The sequence below is a fragment of the Vidua macroura genome, chromosome 3 (assembly GCF_024509145.1).
Source record: "Vidua macroura isolate BioBank_ID:100142 chromosome 3, ASM2450914v1, whole genome shotgun sequence".
Taxonomy (NCBI): Eukaryota; Metazoa; Chordata; class Aves; order Passeriformes; family Viduidae; genus Vidua; species Vidua macroura.
The window spans coordinates 16,132,152-16,157,033 of NC_071573.1; the positions used below are offsets into that span (position 1 = coordinate 16,132,152).

General features: G+C 37.8%; 1 protein-coding gene across 1 annotated transcript in view; it reads right to left on the reverse strand.

Moving 5' to 3' along the window:
• The window catches only part of KIF26B (kinesin family member 26B), a 270,993-nt gene that overhangs the window by 147,111 nt on the left and 99,000 nt on the right, over positions 1 to 24,882 (reverse strand). Inside the window, exon 4 of the mRNA XM_053973226.1 lies at positions 12,203 to 12,369. Coding sequence (XP_053829201.1) covers positions 12,203 to 12,369 — 167 coding nt within the window. The remainder of the gene's footprint in view (positions 1 to 12,202; positions 12,370 to 24,882) is intronic.

A 24,882-nucleotide genomic window follows, 5' to 3' on the forward strand; every position in this document is an offset into this window, starting at 1 on the left:
CACTGAGGTACTTTCTGTAACTGACAAGAAAAGGATAGAATTTCAAAGGAACAGGAAAAAAATGCACCACTACAGCAGATGTGTGCCCAGAGAAGCTATGAAAAAACAAAGATTTCCACATCTTGTTGCATAAAAGCATAAAAATGAAAATCACAGGTAATGGCAGTTTAACAGAAACAAGCAAACAAAACCCTCTGAAGTTCATCTACCAAAAAAACCCTTACAATTAAAATACTTACATTTAAATAATTCCTATACAAATTAAGAAAAATAATAGCTTACTCCTTTCTTCATGGCAAATTTTTCTCATGCTTTCTTCCGGTGTTGCTGTCTGAAAGAGCAGAAGAAATACTTTTCCTTGTTGCTGCACCTTCACACACAATGAGTATGTCTTCCCAGATTGTTACATGTGACAATTATGACTCTCTAATGCGGCTTCCCACATAACAAAAGCAATGGATCTTCCCTATATGAAACTCTTAGAGCCCACACAAAGTGTGGTTACCTTCAGCTTTTTTTTTTTTAATATCAATTCTAATTTAAAAAAACAGACTCTAAAAGAAAACTATTTGTTGTTTGCTAACCTTGTTCACTTCAGCAGGTCATTGTCCTTTATTAAATGTGCTTCCTAAACATGCACATTTCATTACCATTCAGAATTTGTCTAGATCCAACTTCCTGCCATTACATCCTGACATGCTTTTGTCTGCTAGGCTGAAGTCCTCCTGTATCACGTTTCTGTTCCCCGCAGAGGTTCCCTGCACACTGTCAACACATCTCTCTGTAAATCTGTTTGATAAACTAAAGTCAAGCTGTTTGAAGGCATGGTTTCTACACTGTTAATCATCTGAGGGCCTCTTCCCAGAGCCCTCTCCATTTTTTCAACATCTCTCTTGACTGTGAACAGCAGAATTAAACAGAATATTCTATCAGTGGCCACATCTACTTCTGATACAGAGCTAATTCTTCACAGCCTCTCTTCATATGTTCTTCTTAGATATTTGAGAGTTGCATTAGCCTTCCTGGCTACAGTGTCCCACTGTGAGCTCATATGCAACTAAAATAATGACACAGATCTTTTCCAATAGCCACTTCTCAGTCCATTGGTCTCTTTTCCACTAGTATGGTCGACATTCTTTGTTGGTTTTATGACATTACATTTGACACCTGTGGCTGGCACAGATCACTGCTACTAGCCATCTTCCCAACACCACTTGAAAGGTTTAACAATGTTTTTCCATTTCATGCCCTATGGAATTCTGTATCGCTACTGAATCCCAGCAGGAGCAGAGTCATTTAACATGGTACAGAATTTCATCTAGTTTCATCTATTTAATGCATTCCCAGTTTGTTTCATATTGCTGTAATGTATTAATCAAGAATTCACAGGGTGTTAAACCAAACAGCTCGATGAGATATATCCAGATGGTATTGTATCAGTTGTACTTTATTAACTGAACATGCAATCACCTCAGGAGTAACATTTCAAGCCAGTATTACCAACATATGTTTTCCATAATCCTGGACTCATTGGCAATATTTTTTTTTTTCTTGTTGTATACCATCATAGGAATTTTCCTCTTTGCCCTGCATCAATGTAACATCCAGTATGTTTTATGGGGACCTGGACAGTTCTACTAAACTCTTGAATAGGTAATAAAGGTAGTATTGCCTTAAATAGTGGCATATAACCTCCCTGGTGTTCTCAAAATTTCATGATTTAGTGAAATACTTCTATTTCCTCCTCAGAGTTTTGTTTTCTTTCCTTCTGGTGACATCTCCATACATTGCTTGATGGAAAAGATACATTCTTATTTCTATCAGCCTTCAACATTATTTCATGAGTTCTGTAATATAAAAGGTTTCTCTTTAACTTGTGGAATCACAGGAATACTCTTTTCAGCTTTCATTATGCAAGTCTACTTCTGATCTTCATGCATACAGAGAGAAATTAAAAAAAAAAAAAAAGGAAGCTTACACAATCTAAAGACTCATAACTCAGAGATTCAAGTTTGTTTTTTTTTCCTCCTGATGGTTTGTATCTCACTCATGACAGGTAATAGTTCAGACTGATAGAAATGCTAGTTTTGGAGCACAAACTCTATTGAGAAAACCAAAATAAATCAGAATAAGCAGGTTTCAAACAGAAAGCCTAAGGCTAATTAAGTGATCTGAACTAGAGGCCATGAGGCCCTTGGGAATCTCTGACTAGTGCTATCTTGCAGATTTTTGCAGATTTTTGCAGATTTTAGAAATAAGTAGTTTGACATAACTCAAGTGTCTCTCACCTTGCACAACAAATCAGGTATTTCCATAACATAATATAGCTCATTAAAGTAGTTGTGTCTTAATACAAGGTTGATGTTGCTGTAGGATAGGACATATTCAGAAAAAAACCAGCTGTAATTTCTGCTAATGTATTTTCTGTCTTTGCCTAGATTTCTACAGTTTTCACTTACTCAGCATTCTTTCTTAGATTCAAAGAGATTCTTGGTGTAATTCTCACAACAGAGTAACTATCTTGGTTCCTTCCTCTCATGACTGTTGGGCTGACAAAACCAAAGATCACATCGCTAGTTAGCAGCAGTCGTTCTTTAGCCTGGTTATTCAAAAAAAAAGTACTAATATACAACCTACAAGAATCTCTGACTAGACACCAAGAGGAGATTTGAATCCACTGCCCAATTTTGACCAGAAGAACAGAGATATTAAGGAAATTAAGTCTCTATTGATTTCCTGAAAATTGACAGCTGAAGAGACAGACCCTGTGAACACTTTGAAGATATCATTAAAATTTTTTTATTAAACACCAGAAAATACACTTGAAGGAAAAGCCTCTAGAACTCCCCAATCATAGAAAAATCCCTAAAGCTACATCCCAAACTCACAAAATCTCAAGAAATGTGTTCACTGGCAAAGTTGTGGCTGTTAGTTGCAATGTTCCTGTAATTACTTATGAATGTGTACATTCATTTCTTGTTTTATTCTTTAACAGGTCTGTCTCCTGGAAGGCAACCAGTATTGTCAAATCAAGATGTGTGGCAGAAAGCTCTGGAGTCCCTGTCCTGCATGCAATGCATTCATGTATTCCTGAATTTAAGTAACTCAGAAGAGACCAAGCATTTGACCAAAATACGCCAATGGACATGTGAGATGGGCATCATGTTCAATTTACAGCTGAGCAAAGAGGTTCTAAATCTCTGTTTGCTATGAGACACCTAGTCATGTATACAGGTGCACTGTGGTCTTATATTTTATAAGCACATCACAGAGATTAATATATACAAGCCCAACCATCAGTTGTCTTCCTAATTTGAGATTATGTGGCAATAAACAGATACTTCGACATTTCAGCACATTTTCTTGTTGGGTTTTTATTCTACGAGCAAGGAAAATTAAAATGGCCTGTATTCCTTGGTAATTGTAAGGAAAAGCCAGTCATTCTGCAGTTGAACAGATTGCTCTCAAGGTTCAGAAAACACTGACTGAGCATGTGATGGAGAATGCTACAGACAAGGTAAAGCACAGCTGAATTTCAAGGTTGCTGGGGCAGCACTAAAAGAGTACTTGTAACAGGAAAGAAATTATCAGAATAAGAGTTTGCCACTCTGAACTTCCAGATGTTTAGGAAAAAGTCTCATTACTATGGATTTATGATCTCCTTGAGCAAAGGTTATTTTGCTTTTAAAAACAGAGAGAAAAAAAAAAACCAACTGGTGGTGCATATAATTTTCTGCTATAGACAGTGCAACTACATCTATTCTTCCTTGTCACCCCACAAATCAAGATAGAGACACTGTAAATCAGAATTCTTATGGCAAGGTTTAAGGGAAGCAAGAAATATGCAAAACAGTAAATCCACATGAGGTTTCCTATACTATGGTTGGCAGTCACAACTATACTAAAAGTCAAAAGATTAATGCTGACCATTTTAATTTCCACTGCCCTAAGAGTAAAAAGCAAGATTGAACACCAGGAGTTTTTGGTAACAGGTGCTGAGGGATTATTGCATATGCTGCTAGCAGTTTTTCTCAATGTACATGTCAGGTTTCAGGGAAAGGCAATGTCGAAGAAGGAAATAGCCTTAGTTCCTTTTAAGTTTTTCTAAATCAATGCAGGGAGTGGATGTTCAAGTAGCAAGCATTCTGGCACTCAAGAAGCCCTGTTAGAAATTAGAAGACAAAACCTATGCTTAATTAGCCTCCCTCTTTTCAATCTGTTGAAATCAGCAGGAAATCACAAGATGTGACAAGAAGTGGGAAAGAAGTTACCTCTGTTTTAGCATAGTGTATGGAGAGCAGCAGGAATTCAACTTCCATACACCTAGGTACTTTTGTAGTTAATGCTTGAAATTACCTAGAAGAATTAGGAACACAAATCCATGAAAAATTGCCTCCTTCTTTAACAAACCACTAAAATAATCAGGGCCTCAGCACCAGATCATCCCATTCTCTTCCCTGCATGCAAAGCATTTATTGGTGCACAGCATCTCAGACATGAGAGCTGCAGCAAGAATGGGCCAGCACAGTCATTTACAGGCCTAAAAACTCTTACCTGTACCAGCAGCAATCAGTGGGGTACAAATAGACAAGGCAAACCTTAAGCTAAGGGAACATCTCAGAATATGGGACAAAGGCCATTGCTAATTACTGAACACAGGAAGTGTCTTGGTTACCTCCTTCTGTCCTGATGGAGGCTACATAACACTTAGAGCTTCTACAAAGCATTTACATTGCATGAAGTAGATTAAGTAGGTGTTTGCATTACTGGCCCTTTCCATTGTAATATAATCAGCTGTTGACTAGGATCTCAGACAGAAGGGGTTTGCTTACTAGGTAAATGGGTCTTTGGTTATCATGCATTTTCATGGAGTTGTACTTGAGAAAATAAGCAGACAGAAAAAAGGAGAGAAAAGTATATATAAATGCATTGTATTCAAAGATGCAATTTTTAATTTAAACACTGAACATGAATGATTATGTAAAAATTAATAGGGCAAATGAATTCCAGACATAAGGTCAAATTTGTGTAGCTAAGAAAGTAAAAATTAAAATGGTGCAAAATATAGGTTTACAGAAACAAAAGGTTATAACCAAACACTACTGACTCCTACGGGAATCAGAAAAAAAGCTGGGATTCTGGGTTTTAGGCAATATATACCAGGGAAAAAATAATATAATGAATTATACTTAGGAGACAAGACATCCATATTTTAAGATAATCTCTTAAGCAGAAAAAAACTCCACGGAATGTGTTCTTTGCTTTACAGAACCAGATATTCATTGCATCACAGAGAAACATTATATCTCAAAACTTTACAAAGAAAAAGGGAGAAAAGGGACAAAATTTCTCAAAACTGTGAAAGGCTAGTTACACAAGAAACTGCAAATCTTGATGACTACTCCAATAACAACACGATTTAGTGATTACCCTTACCATCAGTACAAAACAAACCATATGTGGGGCAAGTGCAGGCCAGAAGACACTTGCCTCGTGTGGCACATAGAAGCAGGTGTAGCATATTTCAATAAAGACATACTATCAAAGTACCATACCTTTCATGGGCTGGAATTTTAATTTCTCTCTTCAATGGCAAATAATTTGTTCCTGGATAGTAATCTTTTCCTTTAGATTCTTCTAAATAGATATATTTTAAAACATGCTTAGACCAGAAAACTACATCTGTTAACTTTAAACATAAGAGACTTGTTTACCTTAAGTGGATTATTTTGATACTAGGAACATGAGGATGATTTACATCCTTTTCATCAATTACATGCTTTGAGACTAAGCAGATGGCATACCTCTGCAAGTATAGTATTCTACGATACTCTAGGATAGTTTTAGCTTATTTCTTTTTATAGCTCCATGGGTCACTCCCCAAACCCTATTTAAAAATCAAGGTCTATTATCTGTATTTTAAGATGTGAATGAAAGCTAACAATCTGCAACCAACATATAGTGGATGTAATCAGCATAAAGATTCAAATTACTTTTGTTCACAGCCCAGTGGCAACTTAAACATATCTCAAGCAGATTTCCAACCCAGGTCTAAAGAGTGTATACATTTTCTTAATCTTTTGTTTAAATAATGGCAGCATGCAATATGCAAAGATTCAGACACCGATATTTCAGACATGTACCCTACAGAATTCTTGTTAGAAATGGACCTACTCTGGAATCTTGCTGTTAAGCATTTGGTTTTTTTAATCAAATGACATGAACTGATTAAAACACAAGTGTCATGGAAAATGTGTCCACTTTGAAGGAAAAAAAAAAAAACACTGGAAATTGTTTGGGACCCAAGATAGAACTACCATGCAAAATTAGAGATCATTGAAATACCTTTGTTTTCCCTCTTCCAGATGTGGCACTTAAGTCTTAATTTTTTCATTGCATATCAGATCATTGTCTCCACTACCACACACTGACTATTCTTGCATGTAACTCTCACAGTCTTTCTCACCAAGATATTTTCATTTTGTTTACACTGAACGTAAAAAAAGAGTATTCCTTATGCCTCAACTGCCAGATTTCTTTCACTTCATGAGAGTCACAATTCCCTTTTGACTACTATTTAATTTATATACATGAAATAACACCAATAACAGAAAGCAGAAACAGCCTGTTAGTTAGGGCTCTCACAGCAACAGGAAGCACAGAAAAGCAGTGGCTACGAACATAGATCTCTTGTGTTATGGAGGAATGTTGAGCAAGTATGAAAAATCAGCCACTGAAGCTGTGCACTCAAACCTAGGTGCCAATTTTAAATGTTTCATGGTCTTTCAGGAAGACTGAGATCATTGTGATTAAAATTTCCCCCACGAGCTAGCCCAAGACAGGCTTTGAAGGTAGAAATATTTGTGAAATTATTTACAGATGTTTCCAAACTTGCTGCCAGCATTCCTGCTGAAAGATAGTCTGTGGATCTTTTATCTTAACATTCTTTTTATGTATTTCTTATGCAGTATATGATAAGGATGAGGGAAAAGAGTCAGAAATTCTGATTAGAGTTATTAATATATAGTTCTTCAAAATGTCCAAGAATCTGACTACAATTTAACTGTTAAATTTAGTTTGTTCAGCTAATAAAAGAAAATCCTATAAGATTCTGCATAGTTCAGACAGCAAAAAACCAAAATGTGTTTTCATCCAAGTCTCAGAAAATAATTTCCTCTTAAGGATGTTGAGGTGACAACTATTTAAACACAAGAACTTCCCAAGCAGTGTCCAAACTAGGGAACCACTGCAACTTGAAAGAGCAACTGATGAAGAAACACTATCATCTGAGTCATCTGCTGTTCCGACTAAAATATTCTTCAGAAAGGCACAGAGAAGCAGCTTTCACTATCTGACAATGTTCACAGATACAGGCTCTTTCCTGAGAGGTCTCTGAGACCTCTGCAGCTCCAATGCCCTGGGTGTGCCTGCACAGCCTGATGTGCACCTGCCCCTGGCACAGGAGTATCGGCAGCAGATTCCTGACCCAGCTCTCACATCTGCCAGTGCTACGCTTCAGCTACACCAGTTACAGCCACTAATCCAGTGTTTCTCCTGTGGGCCTTCCCATGCCATGATATTCTGAAACAAGAATATCTTCTTCAACCCATTGCCTTCTCTACTAGCTGCTGCCTCTGTTTCTTATCTGTTTTTCCTGTGCATGTTCTGACAAATTCTCCGTTGCAATGCCAGGAAAAATTTATTTTTGTAAACGTGCCCCAGACCTCCAAAAAACTCAAGACATTATAATGGTGTGCCTACAATACACAGTAGTCTTTAGGGGAAAGCCCTTGTGTTTCCAGATTCCTTTGAGCTTTAAAACAGACATATACACAAAGATTGTATAGACTAACTGTAAGGAAAAACAGCAAACATCAAAAGCTGTGTGATTAAATGAAGTTTTCCACATGCATGCAAAAAAAAGGGAGGCATGAGATTCCAGGGTTTCTGGAGTGCTAAGTAATCAAAACAGCACAGCAGCTTTAATAAGAGGCCCCCACAAACACTGTCTTCGTATCAGCTTTGTAGTTCATGCAAGAGAATTTTTTTAAATATTCAAAAAAGATTCTCTGGAATGGAAGGGAAACATGTGGCATATTCAGCAGTGTTTTGAACACAACATTCACTGTACCCCTTGGCCACAGTGCGCTGCCTCACCTCCTCCTCCCCTGCTGCCATACCACCAAGGGATGGGGAATGAGTGCGGAAAGGGTCACCAGCAGTTTTTCCAAGAATTAAGGTAACTAAGTTGAGCTTACCCCACACTGAGTAGCTGTGTGTGTATTATACATGCAACTACGTTTTTCTGTTATTGTCTTAATGTAAGAGCTTTTTTAAAAAAATTGGAGATTCTGTTTGAAAAACATGCCTTGCAACATCTACAGCAGTAGCATTGTGTGGCCCTCTTTAGTGTTCAGTTGCAAAAAGACATGGAAAATGATCCCTGGAACAGATTTTTTCAGGCTGCTTTCAAGATTATCTATATTCCCATTAGGCTCAATTAATCCAAATATGACTATATCTGATTTCAGACTGAGGCAGGCTTTTGTTCCAAATACACTGTTACACTTCCTGACTAGCAATAGGAAACAACTTTAAAGACTAACATTCAAAAATATCTCCTCCTCAAAAGTTTTTTTACTTTTTTTTTTACATCTCAAGTGAAATGGGCTTTTATGTCTCTCCTTTGCTCTGATGAAAAGTTCTCCCTCTCCAATAAAGCAAGTTTACTGTGATAGGGAAAAAAAGGAACACCACCAAGATCCCAAAAACTTTAAAGTATTGCCACGGACAACAGAAAGGTTCTGGTCCAGTTTTGACTTCTAGTTCCCGCATCATGCTATCACTGAAACTCTACAGCCCAGTCACAACAGAGAGTTTTTATTCAGAAGGGCAGGTTTATTTACAGAGTAGTCAGGCCAAAGCTGAAGTCAGAGTCCCAGAAGTTTTCTCTATGTAGAAATCAGCATAGATAGGAATAAAATTACTATGCCCCTTGGCCTGATAAAGCTTCCCAGAGACACCAGGGAAACAAGTGACAGAAGGAATCTACTAATCCCTTAGCTGGGGTAGCACACTCCTACATTGTGCTGGGAGGACACGAGGCAAGAGGCTGTCACACCTTAGGCTGCAATGGCCCAAAAACACTGTGCTTCTCAGGACAAAGATCCAAACTGGAGGCAGAAGTTAAGTAATGCAAAAAATTTCTAAAATGCTCTGTAAACGATTCATTATGAGTAAAGAATCTTAACATTATTTCACACTCACTAAATGAATTATTCTCATCATGAATGTGTACTGGTAAGAAGCAAGAATATTGCTAAATTAGCATGATTGAAGCATATCTGAGATAAAAATGCGTGATAGTCCTAAACAAAAAGGCAAATTTAGTGCTTGTCACTAAAAACACAATTGATTGAATTCAGTTTCTGTGTCTGAATTACCATTAGAAATTCATTATTCATACCTGTATCATCTAATATTCATAAGCCTACCAGCTGAACACTTTGGACAGTTTTCAGTGTCTGTTCCTTTAAAGCATTCACATACTGTCCCATGGGAATCCTGATGTGTCATAAGTTCCCTTGCAGCAATATCCCAACAAATGACAATTCACAGAAGTTGCAGCCCTTTTAGCTGTTTTGGAAATCTGTCAGCTACAGATCATGAAATGTAACAGTCAATTACTGAGGCATCTGATAAGTCTCCTGATTTTTAAAAACACTGAGAGTCACTGTGGCCTTAGGAAACTTCTCCATGGCTCAATGCCAGCTATAGGCGAGTCAAGTGACTGCCACTGTTGAACTATTAGTGCCTGAGAACAGAAAAATTATGAGCTCCCAGTATTCCACGCCTGATCTTTCTGAAGTAATTACAACCACAAGTTCCATGGATTCCTTGACATTTCCTCCATAGCATAGTATTTTAGTTAATTGGGTTTTTTTCCTGATGACGGATGACTTATATCTGAGCCTCATCTGAGGTTTGCTTTGCTTGTTAGGGAAGTTGGAGTGAAATACTGTGGGTCATTATTCAAATTTCAAAAGAATAGGTTCTGCTCTTCAACTCTGAACTTCAGCTTCACACTGGCAAATTTCTCTGGCTTTGTAATAATTTCTTACTTACTCACTGTGAAAACATGGTATGTGACACACATTCAAAAAATGCATATATAGCTGGTAGTCACTACTCCATGTGCCACTGACAACCATAAAAAGCAAAAGTTTAGAATTCACAGGTCTGGTACAAAGGACTATTTCACATACTAAACAGTGCACCATCTTAATGAGTTAGACAACTGCTGCCTTCTACTTCGCATTTTATAAATACGCGTACAAGTAGGTCCCTACAATTTTTACCACAACTTGACAGAAATGCAAATAGATACACACGATGTAAAACAAAAATTAATGATTCAGGTTTGGAAAACAACTTGGTGATTTTCTTATTAAAAGGTCAAGCAGTGAACAACTGACTTGAATTTGCTGCTTAATTGCCAGCAGATGATGTCATTTGAATTCCAGGACAAAACGGACTTACATAAGTGATATTAATCTAATTGTGCAATACCCCAAACTAAACCAGGCACTTTTGTCTTGCTAAGCACAGTTTAAAAATAAACAGTCTAAACATGAGATCTCTGCTGGACCAAGCACACCCAAGAATTCACAACATCAGCTAGAAGCTAACAGAGTTCTACTTAAAATGCTATGATTTACACTAGGGATTTTGAGTAAATTTAATTAGTTTCCTACATTTCAGCAGAGTATATTAAGAGCAAATGAATTCTCTCAGCATAAACAATGAAACAATGAAGAACAAATGAGTTAAGTCATCTTCATAAATCAATTCATGCTAAAATATGTGCTAATCCCAATCTGCACTCCAGTTAGATATTACCATGTGTGTACATTCAGCAATTTTAATTTAAATTGCCTGCAGTTAAACAGAAAAGGGCAGCAAACCAAGACCACTGTCATCATTCACATTTCTTTGCAGCATCTCATCTGCAAAGAAAAAGTGGCAGAGTTGCCCCAAACAACTGGACCTTCTAAAAGGCTACACTTAATCCTTTTACACGACTCACTTGCTGTATGACACTGATCGAACACATGCAGCCCTCATGTTGGTGAGGAAAAATAACAGAAGAAAACCTTTTTTCCAGATTTACGGAATCCAACAACTTTATAAGTTTTCCATTTACCTTTAAAATAAAAGAGAATCATGTGGAATTACTAACAATTTGGCTCTCTCAAGGGAAGGAAGCTGATCCGAAAGTGCTTGAGACACTTGCTCAAAGTTCACTCCATGATTTGAAATCAGGATCTCTTACTGGATTGGATTGGAAGTGCTATAATAATGGCTTATTCTCATGTTATTCCATTACTCTTCCCAAATCAATCTTCTAATTAATAAAAAGCATTAAAAGACAAGGATTATTTCAATGTCTTTTGTTACATAGATTCAACTGGGCTAAAAAGATTCTGCCCTGTAAAGAGCACATTTCTGTACAAAAAAAAAAAAAAAATTCTTAGTGATAGTTGATATTTCACTTATTAGCTGATATGCCCTTTTAACAAAACATTTTACTAACAAATTAATCAAGATAGCCACAAGATTTTTTAAATTAAACTTTATCTCATTGATGTCTGAATATTCAACATAAAGCATGTTCCAAGGCTGAATTTAGACCCTCAGGTCAATTTAGTGGAATGACAGGGGCTGAAGCTGAAATCAGAAACCTTAACTTTTCAGTCTGAAAGCTAAACCTTGACAGTTTCCCTAGATGGAAGTAAAATTCAATAAAGAAGTCTGAAGATTGCCACCAAACTGAACTAGCTAGCTCCAGTTAGCTCTATAGTGAATTGCTGTCTCAGAAAATTACTTGGATGGGCCCTTCTCATTCAGGGATACACCCCTCTAAATATGTCACAAAGTCAAGTGCTATTCTGGGAGCACAATCACTTAATCCAAATCAAGCATTGAAGAGATATTTTACAGAAGAGGGTAGAAGTGTCATCCCATTTTACAGATAAATGCATGTAGGTGGATTAAACAACATTTTCATGGTAATTCCTGCAAGTTTGTGATAGATCTGTATCTATACCCATGTTTTGACATTATATCCTTCTTCACTATGGAGTTGTCTCCTTTAAAAGAAATTATGTGTCCAGCAAAGGAAAATCTGAGAAATCTCTCTTACCTGGCAAAAAATGATGCTGCCACCGAGGTGCCTGTGGATACTTCACTGGCAACATATGTGCTCTGGGAAGCAGGGAAGCTGTACAGGGAGGGTTTATCTGCATTGTAGCGGTTCAGTGCTGCTTCAGTCAGGCCCTCTCGACTAGTCTCTGTCATAAGCTGAGATATCTGAAGACAGAAAAAAACCAGAAGTGTCATCAGCTAAAGCTCACTAGCTGACCTCTCCTAATTCAGCAATGCCTCCGGACAGCAGACAGAGTGAGAGGCATTTCATTCACTCCCTCTTTGCTGCTCTGTGAACAAGCTTATTGCTGCTTTCATACTAATCTACAGTACTTAAACTCAGCTCTAACCTTGTCTGCATTAATATGAATGGGACAAATTTATCCCACCACTAAAAATGTCAATAATGTATACGGTTTTCCATCCACACAGAAAAGAAAGAGTGAACCATAATCCTTGCTTGGTCTTACTTCAAGATAAAAGAAAGACAGGTTAGATTTGTGCAAAATATGTATATTTTACTTCAGAGGGGGTGGGGGGGGGAATTAAAAGGACAACATTTTTTGTCTTTGTAAAATAACACCTCTCTAGTGTATTAAACTTTTTTGTTGACCTTTCTCTAGCAAACTCAACAGCACAGGAGAGACTCCCTCAGGATTTTAGACAATTTATCATCTCTCTGCAAAATCTGGATCATTAATATTCACTTTCATTGCCTTTCTTAAAAGGTTTTAAACATCATGTGATTTCATTCTTCTGATGGCCCATCTAACATTTTTTTCTTATTAGGAAGTCTCATCTCAGCCTTTCATTGTCTGAAAAGAATCAGATTTCCATCAGACTTTGACCCAGTTGTCCTCAAATCAACTGAAATATCTTTGACTTCAGAGAAAGTTGGGTAAGCTCTACTGAAGCAACTCCTCAATCGTTTGAATTCAGTTTCTTGACTTACCCCGCATGAATTTACAATGCTGTCATGTCATCTCCCATTCTTCATGCAATTCCTAACAAATTCCCTTCCCTCCTTCCCTCATTTCCGTAACAAATTGCTTCTGTTCACCAATGCATGTCACAAAATTGCAACATATGCCTAAAAAGAACCCTCTCATATTATTGCTAGCAATCATCCACAGCATAGCTTCCTTCCCCCTGCAAGAAGTTTCCAAGAGGTAGTCTCTCACCTGTTCAATTTCATACCTCTACTTAACACCACAAAAACAGCAAAACATCTTTGTGAGGCACATTAACAAAAGTACTTGAAATCATCCTGCAGTTATTTTTCCACTTAGGCTTGCTTTATTTCACCTGTCAAACATTTCAGTAATTAAAAGCAAAGTTGAAGAACTGATTTTTATTTGTGAGGAAAAGAAGAACATTTTTTAGGCCAACTATCATGCAACCTCTGTTTCTCTCATAGAAAATTGCTATCCATTCTGCTATAGTTAAAATAATCTGAGTGTTTATCCTTATTTTACATACTTTTAGACCAATGAACTGTAATACTTCAAGAACAGGAATGTTAAACTAGCCTCTCTATTTTTATGAGGAACCAGAAGATTGCTGAAAGTGCCCCCATCATGTTACTCCCATGCTGAGCCATCCCAATTTACAGGATTCACTACACAGAATGAGCAGTGCTCTCAGAAGGCTATAGCTGAAAACCTGGACTTAAATCATCTCATACTACTGGTAAAAGGCAGGAATTTAGGCTGCCTGCCAGAATACCTCCTTACATTTCCAGAGTGCAGGCAGACAGTTCTTCAGTGTCCTGCTACTCTATATATGTCCATCTGGGGCACCCAGAACACTTGAATTCACTAAACAGTATTTCCTTAAATATCACATAATACTTGATAACTCTGCTACTTATCTTTGCAATGAACTAACACAAGATTCTGCTCTGTCCCCTTCAATTATCCTGAAACCAAATTCCTCACCTTCCATGGGAGCTACCAAACAGACAACTGCTAAACAGACAACTCTCTCTTCAGAGAAGAGTACACATAGAAACCTAGCCTCATCTTAGTTCATCCAATGCAAATATATGTAATCAGGGTGGGTCATCATTAATTAATTACCATTGCTGGCAATATCACTGGCAGCGGCTACTCCCATGGCAAATGGGAAGCAGTCAAGAAGTTGGTGAGTTGACTTATCTCAACTGCAATTATAACCTCCCCATCTTCTGCCAAATAAAGATTTGCAGCTCCAAATATGAATTTCCACAGCCAGTGCAATACAGTTCTATTGGCATCAGCAGATCCCCTGAAGTTGTGAGATGATGAGGGCTTGAGAGAGGCCTCTCAGACAATTGCAAAATAGGAAAGTATTTGTGTGTCTTGGTGTTTAGGACAACATAAGAGCCATGTCACACTGGTGACGTGGTTTCTGCAATTGTAGAGACTTTCTGATGATCTTTGTCCACATCCACAAGTCTAACATGAACTTCAGAGCAATAAAATGCTTCAAACTGATTGTGCACATTGCTTGAAAAATCACTCTCAAGCTTCCCAGAAATTGTCTAGATGCTTAGTTTCGGAGTTTTTTGGATAAGTAGTTCTTAAACACAAGCACTCCAAAATAATCACTTACCAAAGAGACATGAGATTCCTTTAGAAAGATATAAACCACTGGCCCTCACCTATGCACTCAGAGAAAAGTGTATATTAGTCAGCAAATAGAATGTTAATGCTTTTTAATCAATGGGGATGAAGATTTTATAAAGCCTGTTATTTACTGCAAATTCTGAAACATCTCTACAGTACTGGCCACCAGTGCCTGCTGGACAGGCAGCAGCTCTCCTTCCTGCTCAAGCACACCACTTGCTTTGTTGCACAAAACAGGGAGCTATTGTTTACACTGACATATCATCTGCAAAAAGCAGCATCCCTGAGTGCCCTCCTAGAGTGTCCTGGATGGACACTCATAAAACAGTATGTTGGGCTTGTTAAGGACCCTCTTGATCCTGAAGGTCAGCAACACTGCCTGGTTTCTTACTGATGCTGGCAATCTTCCTAGGCAAAAAAAAAATGTTTCTTAGCAGGAACTCGCTCAGAACTAAAGTCCAAATATACATTATGTCTATCCTTGTGCTCCATTGATTTACTCTTTTCCTCAGCAGGGACACTTCTTAGTCCAGACTGTATTACAGGGATACCAAAATGGGAACATACCTAAGACACAAAAAAAATCAATATAAAATAAGAAGTGGCCTAGCCACAGTTCAGGATCTCCTAACCTAGAAATGATCTCCACTTTTAGCATGTTTTACTTTCTGCTATTGTGGATTTTTTTCAACAGTGAAATGTCTCTAGAAGAAACAAAAACTGAAATATTAACTTCAATTTCAGACATTCTCTAATTCTTAATCTGAGAAGCCTAGAGCACTACTTTGTGTTACACAGCAAAAGGCCCACAGAATTATCTTGTGATACTGCAATACTCATAACCTCTAACAGGTTTTGTCTGAATGACTTCAAGTCACTGTTGCTATCTTGTCCTTACATCCCTTTGGTCATGCAGCCAGTGGAAACAAAGGAAAAGGTGGTGCCATGCCAAATTCTGCGTCAGGCTGTGAACCTTTTATATATCCAGTACTTTCCAAAGTATTGTTTCTACTGCACAAATTTGTACACGTGGGTCAATCTGCAGGCTCAGTACCTCAGCAGACACCAAGATATGTGCCCACAATATTTGACTGATAAATCCTCATTGTTCCCAGAATGCAATACATATACATATAATGCAGGGGGTAGAAAGGAGCCCAGAATATTCACATATCCAAAAACTACTGACTTCAAGTTCGTTATTTTGCATTTCTTTCTTTTGCTTCACAGATTAAGAGTGTAGAAATCATTCAAGCTATTAATCCAAACTGAGGAGTGGGATTTGGAGTCAGTCCTACCATCTCATTTACTCTGGGCTCCAGTAGCAGTACCAAATTAGCTCTTTCTCTTCTGGCCTTGTTTTCTGAAGTTCATGCATATACAAACTTGAGTAATTTGCCCAGGATATATCATGCATTTAAGGAAAAATACTCATAGAACAGGCATTTCCAAAGCTCTTGGACATTTTTTTTCCCCATTTCAGTTCAAAAAACATAGTTGAAAATTACTCTTTGAGCATTAACAAACTCAGGTGATTTTTTTTTTCACCTTTCTCTTTTTCCACACTAACATATGCCTGGCAAGCACAGTTCATGGAAATCTGTCCTTTTACTGTCACCATCTCTCTTAGTAAATGCTGTTTCTGTACTTAAGGGGAAAAGACTCAATTCCTAAATTCTGTTTCTTTTCTGTGAGTACCCACATAGCATATACATGAGGTTTAAGATCAGCTAATAGGATATATTTTGAGAAATTCCTTTATAGAATTTTTGGCAGTACATCACTGCCTGGATAAGCAACAAAAAGACAAAGCATGAAACAACGCAACCTTTCATGCTTCAATAAAAACCTTTTAAGTGCACATGGAACAAGACAGATATCCCTCCCAAGGCTCCATTTTTTTTCTTCTGTCTCATGAATGCAAGGCAACCATTAACCTCCTCTTTCACTGCATTCTGACACTACACAGCAAGAGCTGGAGATAAATCATTACTTAAATTCTGAACTTCATAGGGAAAAGATGGTTCTGCAGTTAAACCACAGGTGTCAGTCAGGATAGATTCTCTTCCCATTCCAATTACAAAGTCTCTCTGTACATAAGATTTACCATCATGCAGTATGAGGTTACTTGTATTTACATAAGGGCATTTTATAGCCAAGATCATTAATGTTTCTAAAACTCCTAACTGAGGACTCCCAACTGAAATTACCTTGCAAATGAAAGTTAGCATTTATGAAAGATGTGAAATAGCCATTGCTCTGGGGGTAGTGAAGCATTCAGGAACATCCTCACAATCTAGCTAACATCAGTAAGTGACGAAGGAAGTGGATGCACAGAAATGCCTGAAATATATCCATATCTGAAGCTAAATTCAAAATATAAATCTGTGTTCAAGTTCACTATAAAGCAATTCTCAGTGTCCAGAATTCCTAACCTCAAGAGAGAAGCTCACCAGCAAGAAGAAACTGAAGGTAGAAAGCTCTCTTTCATAAACTCACATACAGTCATGAATGACTTCTTTGGCAACCCACTCTTTATTCAGAGCAGCACTGAATTTTCTGCCCAATAAATACTGACTAAATTACTTCCTGGGTTATTTTAGACAATAAATGTCTACATTAACCAAGAAAAAGGTTATTCTTAAAGACTCCTCTTTTAATGATGAGTTGAGGGAAGCACTAAAGGATACATCTCTCAAAGCTCTGTGTACTGAAAACACCATAAGTTAATATAAACCTGTTTATAATACAAGCTTAAGAACTTAATACCAAGTTTTCCATTACGCACAATCAGGTATCCTGGCTGTTCTACAATATTAATCTTTTACCTTCCAACCAGCTCCTTTTGGCTCATCAGTTTCTTCTCAGTCATAACAAGATAAAGTTATTCTTCCCATTTGGCTCGAGGAGGCTGGTTTCTGGTGTATGGGAGTGATGAAACAAGCAGAGGGAGGCACAACTCACAGTACATCCTGCATGTGGTCTTTCTTCTGACACATGCATGAAAAACCAAATCTTTCCCAAGAACTAAGCAGCCCTGTTTTTCCTGGGCTTGATATACTAATTCTTAAACATTGAGGCAAGACTCTAATTTACAAACTAAATTTTGAAAACTGAAAGAATTTGTCTGCTTCCTTTAGTGCATAAGAGTTCACTGTGTGATGTGCTAGTGCAGTAGATTGCAGAATGAGATAAAAACCTGAAGTTTTCTGTCAGCCACCAGCTTCCCAGCCACTAAAACTGTCAGTGGAATTACAGTAATTTGCCTATAGGAAGCAGCATCAGAAAAGAAACGGAGCAGGAGCTGACACTTCTTGAGTCTCTTCAGAAGGGAAGTTAATGAAGAAAATATTGGAATTCTACCTCACCTGCAAAAGGCATTTCTCTCCACGGGAATTTATCCGTAAGTAATAGGCCCTCTTCCCACAAGTTAGCAATTTTCTCTGAGCCCTTCTGGTAATAATGACTTCATTCTTTTTGCCTAACATGGAAATTCTGCATTAAGTTCTGTGCAGTAACAAACAAGAGCAGCATAAATTTATGTTTGGTATTCAAAGGACAAGATAAAAGCTAGGATTCTTTGTACTCAGTGTAAAAAAGAAAGACGAATGTGGGTAATTTGACATTTATTAGATTGCATTTTCATAATTTTACCATGTTGTGGGGAGACATTAGCATGTGAAAATAAGAATTATAAATAATAATGGTCAGTTTCAAATACCCTTGTTAAATACAGCTTTAAATGTTTTGAGTCAAAGCTGGTAGAGTGTTTATTGAACTACTATTAAACTGAAGTTGGATTTTAAGGGCAGAGGGGTAGAGAAAAAGAGAAATCTTGTGCTGCCCACACAACTATCAAAGTATTAACACATCCTTCACAGGGCAAAAAGGAACAATTATGCCATTCAATCAGAGCAACTTGAAAGTGGTGGTGATTTCCAAAGTCATTTATCTTTTAATACACCACAGAGTACCAAGGACATACTCTGCATCTCTCACAAATCACTCACCACAACAGAAGACACATTTAAAAAATTGTTCAGGACAAAGTTCACCTTTAGAAAAAAAATAATTTTGAATCTGTAAGCAAGTTCCTGTAGCTAAGGGCACTGACATAATCCTACAGCATTCTGCCATTTGATTATGACCTTTTTCTCTCTCAGTAAAATACTGAGCAGCTCTATAGCCAGAGACCACTGCAGCTACTGATACAGACTCTGAACAAGAGCAAGACAGCAGATCCTGATAGCCCTTTCCTTGTCAAAAGAATGAGTTCTACCAGAAAGAGGCTGACAAAGGACACACATAACGTCTGCTGCATTCAAACTCTTTCTGGACGTGGTTGTACTGAAGCTGCTTAGCGAAGGCAACGCGCTGCTCATCGTGAGCACTGAAGCTCCAGGGAGGATCTTTGCGCACGCTTTGCTCCAGCTTTACGCAAACTCACACACAAAATCCGATATATTGATCCAGCGGAACGGGCAACTGTAACAGCACAGATTGTGCGTAAACACAAAACCAGGCACCTTAGAAAGAATGAGGTTTTTCAAAGGGGGAATCACTGGCATGGCAAGAATGCTGATTATGCTTTGTATTTAATCAGAGTCATGATTTAGCATAAACTACTTTTATTTAAACATAAATTAGTTACCCTGTAGCATGTAGAGTTTAATTGCAATCTCCAGCTTCCTGCTGTCCAAAAGAAAGATGACTTTTGACTATTGCAGCCACCTCCAATGTCCCTCTATAAAGCAGATAATAATGATGACAATGACTATCATCATTATCACTATTATTGTTAACACAGATCCAGTGCACTCTTCAGCACAGATGAAATCCAAATTTTTGCAGGCATGGGCACATCTTCCCATCAAAGCTGCTATGTTATATTTACTTCCATGTCACATTCAAGAGCTCATTAAATGGAAACGTCACAAATTGCTGAATGTCTCAAGATCAGCTACTTAAAGGCTGATTGGGCATCTAAATGATGGTGATTTGCTTTTCCATAAGACATTTTCCTCAAATTCTTACACGTTAAGAGTTCTGCCTTACAAAACAGGGAATTTTTTTCCAGCTGGATCCCTCTAAGAGGCTTAGTGGGAGTTATCCAAGAGTACTATTCAAGTGGATGGCTGATATCATCGTGAGACATCTCACAATGATTTCTGAACAGTCTTGGAAATCCAGAGAGGTCCTGATTGACTGAAAGCTTCAAAACACTGTCCCAGTTTTCAGGAAGGATAAAAGGAATGACCCTGGTGACTACAAGCCCATCAGTCTCACTTCAGTGCCTGGTAAAATCATGAGGAAGATCATACTAGGAGTTATTGCAAAACACCTTTAGGACAACACAGTCATTGGTCACAGCCAGCACGTGACGGGTTCTGTGAGGGGAATGTCCTGCTTGTCAAACCAGACTTCCTTTTTTGACAAGGTAACACACCTTGAATTCAGGACAGTAAATCTACCTCAAGTGAACTCAATCCCAGTACAGAAGTAGATTCAAATCTGCAGCACTGCTTTAATCAGAGCGACACAGCATGCAAATTTTATTTATTAGCTACTTCTTAACTATCAAACTATTTTCTGAAAGGTAAGGCCTCTATCTTGTTACAAAATCACTACAGCTATCAGAACTACCTTTTTCAATACCCTCAAAGTTTTCTCATGTCCCTTCAGGATTATGCCAGCCTTTTCTATTCCTCTCCAAGGAAGCTACAGGCTGAATAGCCATTCTGGGGCGTAAATATGCAGGCCCTCCTTGGCCCCGAGGGCCTTCAGTGAAGCAGACTTGGCACAGGCAGACTGCTGTAGGGCTGTGAGCCATGCCTTTCAAGTAAAGCACCATCAGCCAGGCCCACATACACCTCTCATTCACAAAGTTCCACCAGCCAAGCCTCTGCTGACAGAACAGCAATGTAAGGTTTCCCAGTTGGCATATTCCCATACCAACTCTGCAAATGAAAAATAGGAACATCAGCTAGCAAAGAGAGGTTCTGTTCTCAATTTTGTGTCTCTAAACATTTTAGCAATGCAAAAAAAGGCACTGTGCAGCAACACAATAAAACTGCTTCCTTTCTCATCAAGAAGACGGCAATAACATATCAATCTGTTGGAAAGCTGAGGCTGCCTATAATTTCAGAAGTTTTTTGGTTTTTTTTTAATCTACTTCTATGAAGTTGTTAATTCTCTTAGTTACCTGTATATCTTGGTGCATTATAAAGCTGTGCAGCTGGAAATTAACTGGATATTTTTGCACTATGACTTATTCTCTATCAGATTAGTAACATTTTACAAGAGAAAATGCCTTTCTTTTGTGTGACTCAGTGTGTAATCCCTTGTTTCATCGGCTACCTTTTGAGTCCCCAGCAGCCAGGCTAATTGTGCTAAAATAACTGGTGCAGCAATCAAAAGAGGAGTATGTCTGACTCCTGTCCGTACATGTGGGGCAGTAGTTAAATGAAGCGACTGCATTTTTGAAGCTGAGGCACAGCTCTATTTCACTGCGTGCAGGAGCAATGCATTTGTTATGGAAACAAGCTTTCATTTCTCTGATCAGTTACAAACTGCCAGCAATGTCAAGACATCGTAAGAAGTTCAAATCTTACTGTAGCTGTTTCCTTATCACAAACAACAATCTGTGAGACACTGACCTTTCACTTGTCAGTTGACAAGAACAGCTCTAGAAGCTACCAGAGTGTGACAGAATGTGGGCTTAACTTAAATGGCATTATTGACCCAGAAAGGAACCTCTTTCTGTAGCTAGCAGGAGAATAAGGAATAAAAAACACAATTAGTTTATCCACACATAGGTGTAACCATTAGTCTTTATTTAAGCAAAGACATATGGTTAAATTCTACCACGAAAATACAAGGAGAGAGAAATACTTCATTTACAGTATGGAAAAAAAACATCTGACAGGCTTAGAGATTCCTGCAATGATTACTGCATAAGAATGTGGCATAATGCAAATTCAGTCCACACACATAACTACCTCAAGGTGAGCAAGATCTTAGCCCCCCTCCTTTTTAGGGGCTGAGATCAATACACACTTTTACCAACCTGCTCATGGAAAGGTGCATGGGTTTGACCCCCAGGGATCTAGAAAGTTTCTATTTGGAAATTAGTACCATTCCAGTGGCTTCCCCATCGGAAATAACTCATGACTATCAGCTTTTTTATAAAGTGCTGACACAGGTTTAATCATATTAATGCTGGCAGATACCACAACAATCCAAATTGTCCTTTTCTGTCCCCCCCTCCCCACTATGAATAGTCCCTCGAAGATGCTTCTTCCTTCATTGTACTAATGTGAAGATGGGGCAACAGCTGATATCAAGTTACCAGTGCTCATGGGAGCAGCCATGAAAGTGTCTCATTTCCAGAGGAGTCTTTAGCTTTTTTTGCTAAAGAAAAAAACCTGACTGTTCTACAGAAGTTACGCACCAGCAGGAGTGACCTCTATAAATTTAACAAGGTTGGTCTTTCTAATCTGTCACAATACATGAACACATCTTTCTTTCATGTTAATAATTTAAAAATCCTGCTAACATTTTAAAACTATTTTATTACAGCAACAATTATAACTTATAACAGGAATACATGGAAAGAATTCAAAAGGTTCCAGAAGAGCCTTCAAATGAGACAGAAACTGGACAGAAACATTTGCTTCCTGCTCTGAAGGTGAATGCCTTAAGCCATATATTTGCTTGCCCTATTACCTTAGTTTGCATAGCTACAGCTGTTATTAACAGTCATAAAAATCACCCAACTGTAAGCATTTGACTTGGAGGCCACTTCCTGGGGTGAATTCCATAGGCTGACAAGGTGCTCAGTTATGCTATGCTGTCTTCTGTTTCCTCTAGATTTATTGCCCTCTCAGCTAATGAAAGGGAAAAAAAAAAAATGAGAAGCAGAAGCACATCCTCAACTGGACTTAATCAGATTAAATTTAGTTGGTGCATACTGTAAATCGTTAGTAAGTGAGCCTCTCTCTGTTCTGGTTCCCTTTCAGTGGCACAAATGGATCAACTTGTGACCATCAGGACACACACTCGGTACAGCACTCTACTTGGAATGGGATGGATCTTTCACACACAGCACCTAACAGCCTCAGCTTTTTACATGTGCTCCTAGACTACTCCTATTTTCCAAGCTAATCATGTTTTTGTCTCCTCTCATTTGCTACAACTTCTGTCATGTTTTCCATTCAAATTGTTTGTTTCAGCTTAGATTTGCAAGCCTTGAAGGGATCCAAGCTAAGCACAGTTTTCCAGGCTCTAACTCAATACTACATTATCTAAAGCTGACCTAGCATTTAATTCAAGTGCGCACAATGATCTTTCCCCAGTATATGCAATCTGCATTTTGGTTTGCAGGAACCATCATAATCTGTCTTCACTATGACAGCTTTACAGTAGAAAGATGACATTCCCACATGTCCCCTTAGGGCCTTTGTACACTAAGAACTTTAAACATGCTAACTGTCCATTCTCAGTTTTAATTTTGTGCACATTCACTTGCAGACTGAGTAATTAATACCAATCCCCATCTCCAGTGACCAGCTGAATAAGGGCAGATGAAGAACAATATTTGGCTCTCATCACTGATTTTAAATTACTCTTTTTTAGAAAATGCTGAGACATAATTCCTTTACTATTTTCAGATGGGATTTTAAAAAATCAGTGATCAATTTGGAAGATATACTCTACAAACATGCATATTCTCAAAATTGCACCATTCTGAAAAATTAATTAGAGAGAGGAATGGGCACAGGCTTTACTCTGGGTGTGCTTTACAGCTGCTTCTGGAAATGCAAGAGAGAGAACAACTAAATATCCATTCAGCACTATGCAGCACTAACAAATAGCAATCATTCCTCAAGAGATGATATTTTTTCAAATTCCACCAGTATAACCTATCATGGCAATTTTGAGTGGACAAATAACAACCTGATTCATCAGGAATTATTTTCCACTACAACAGAACTCAGATCAAACCAAGGGTAGACATCACACAGCTTTAATGATTGTGTATGATTTGCTGTCTAGGAAAAGTACTGTAAAAGACAAATACAAGACAGTCATATGCAAGGTCTTATGCATCTTGCTACCCAATGCATTTAACTCTGGAATGCAGCACACATAGTAAATACTACCAGTTCTTTACTGATAGCTACACTGTGTGTATCCTTTCACAGCAGAACTTGTTCACAGTACCTATCCAGAGTATGCTCTTCCAGAAATGATTGTCTATCTCTGAACTACATTAATCTCAGGTAGATTTGTGCTTTGTAAATTATCTAAGACTCTTGTCTTTTAAATTTTTGCAACCTTGCAGGCTTATTATTTTCTAATTTTTCCTCATAGAATTTGCTCGTTTTTATTACTGTCTGACTATCAAGTCTTATAACTACATTGATACTCTTTAAAGTCAGCCTAAATTAACTTCAAGTGGCACTGTTGTACTTATTTTTCTTCTTTTTATCTTTTTTTTAAAACACTCTGAAAATGAATATAAACTTTCTTCTACACAGGACACAAACAACAACAAAAATTCACTGCCCCAAGGACTTTGCACAAGAAACTAAACAGACAAAATGCTTCACTATTGTTTAAAAATAAACAGTGATTAAAATTAGTGCAGAAACAATTGGTTGATATTTTATAAGCAAACAGAAGGATTATACTAACTAGCCCCTTGGGGATAAAACAGATTTACAATAGATTTAATTAAATGTATTTAATGAAATTCAAATATAACAGCAACAAACTTGCACACCATCTGAAATTATGCCTGAACTCTAGTAAACTATTTTGAACTGTAATAAATGTCTCATTGTCATCTTCATTTTTAATTTTGGCTTACTGCACCGAGAAGTTTTCTTTGCACCTGAACTGTTTTGAATGTTTCCCCTCCATTTTATTTAGAGGGTTTGCAATGTAAAATTGTCAGAAGTTACTTTTCAATTAATTTTTGAAAGGAACTCTTTATTCTATTGTAATTAGTTTTTAATAGAGCATCATGGACTGATTTGCTGCTCCATAGAAACATGTTGAAAGAAGGATC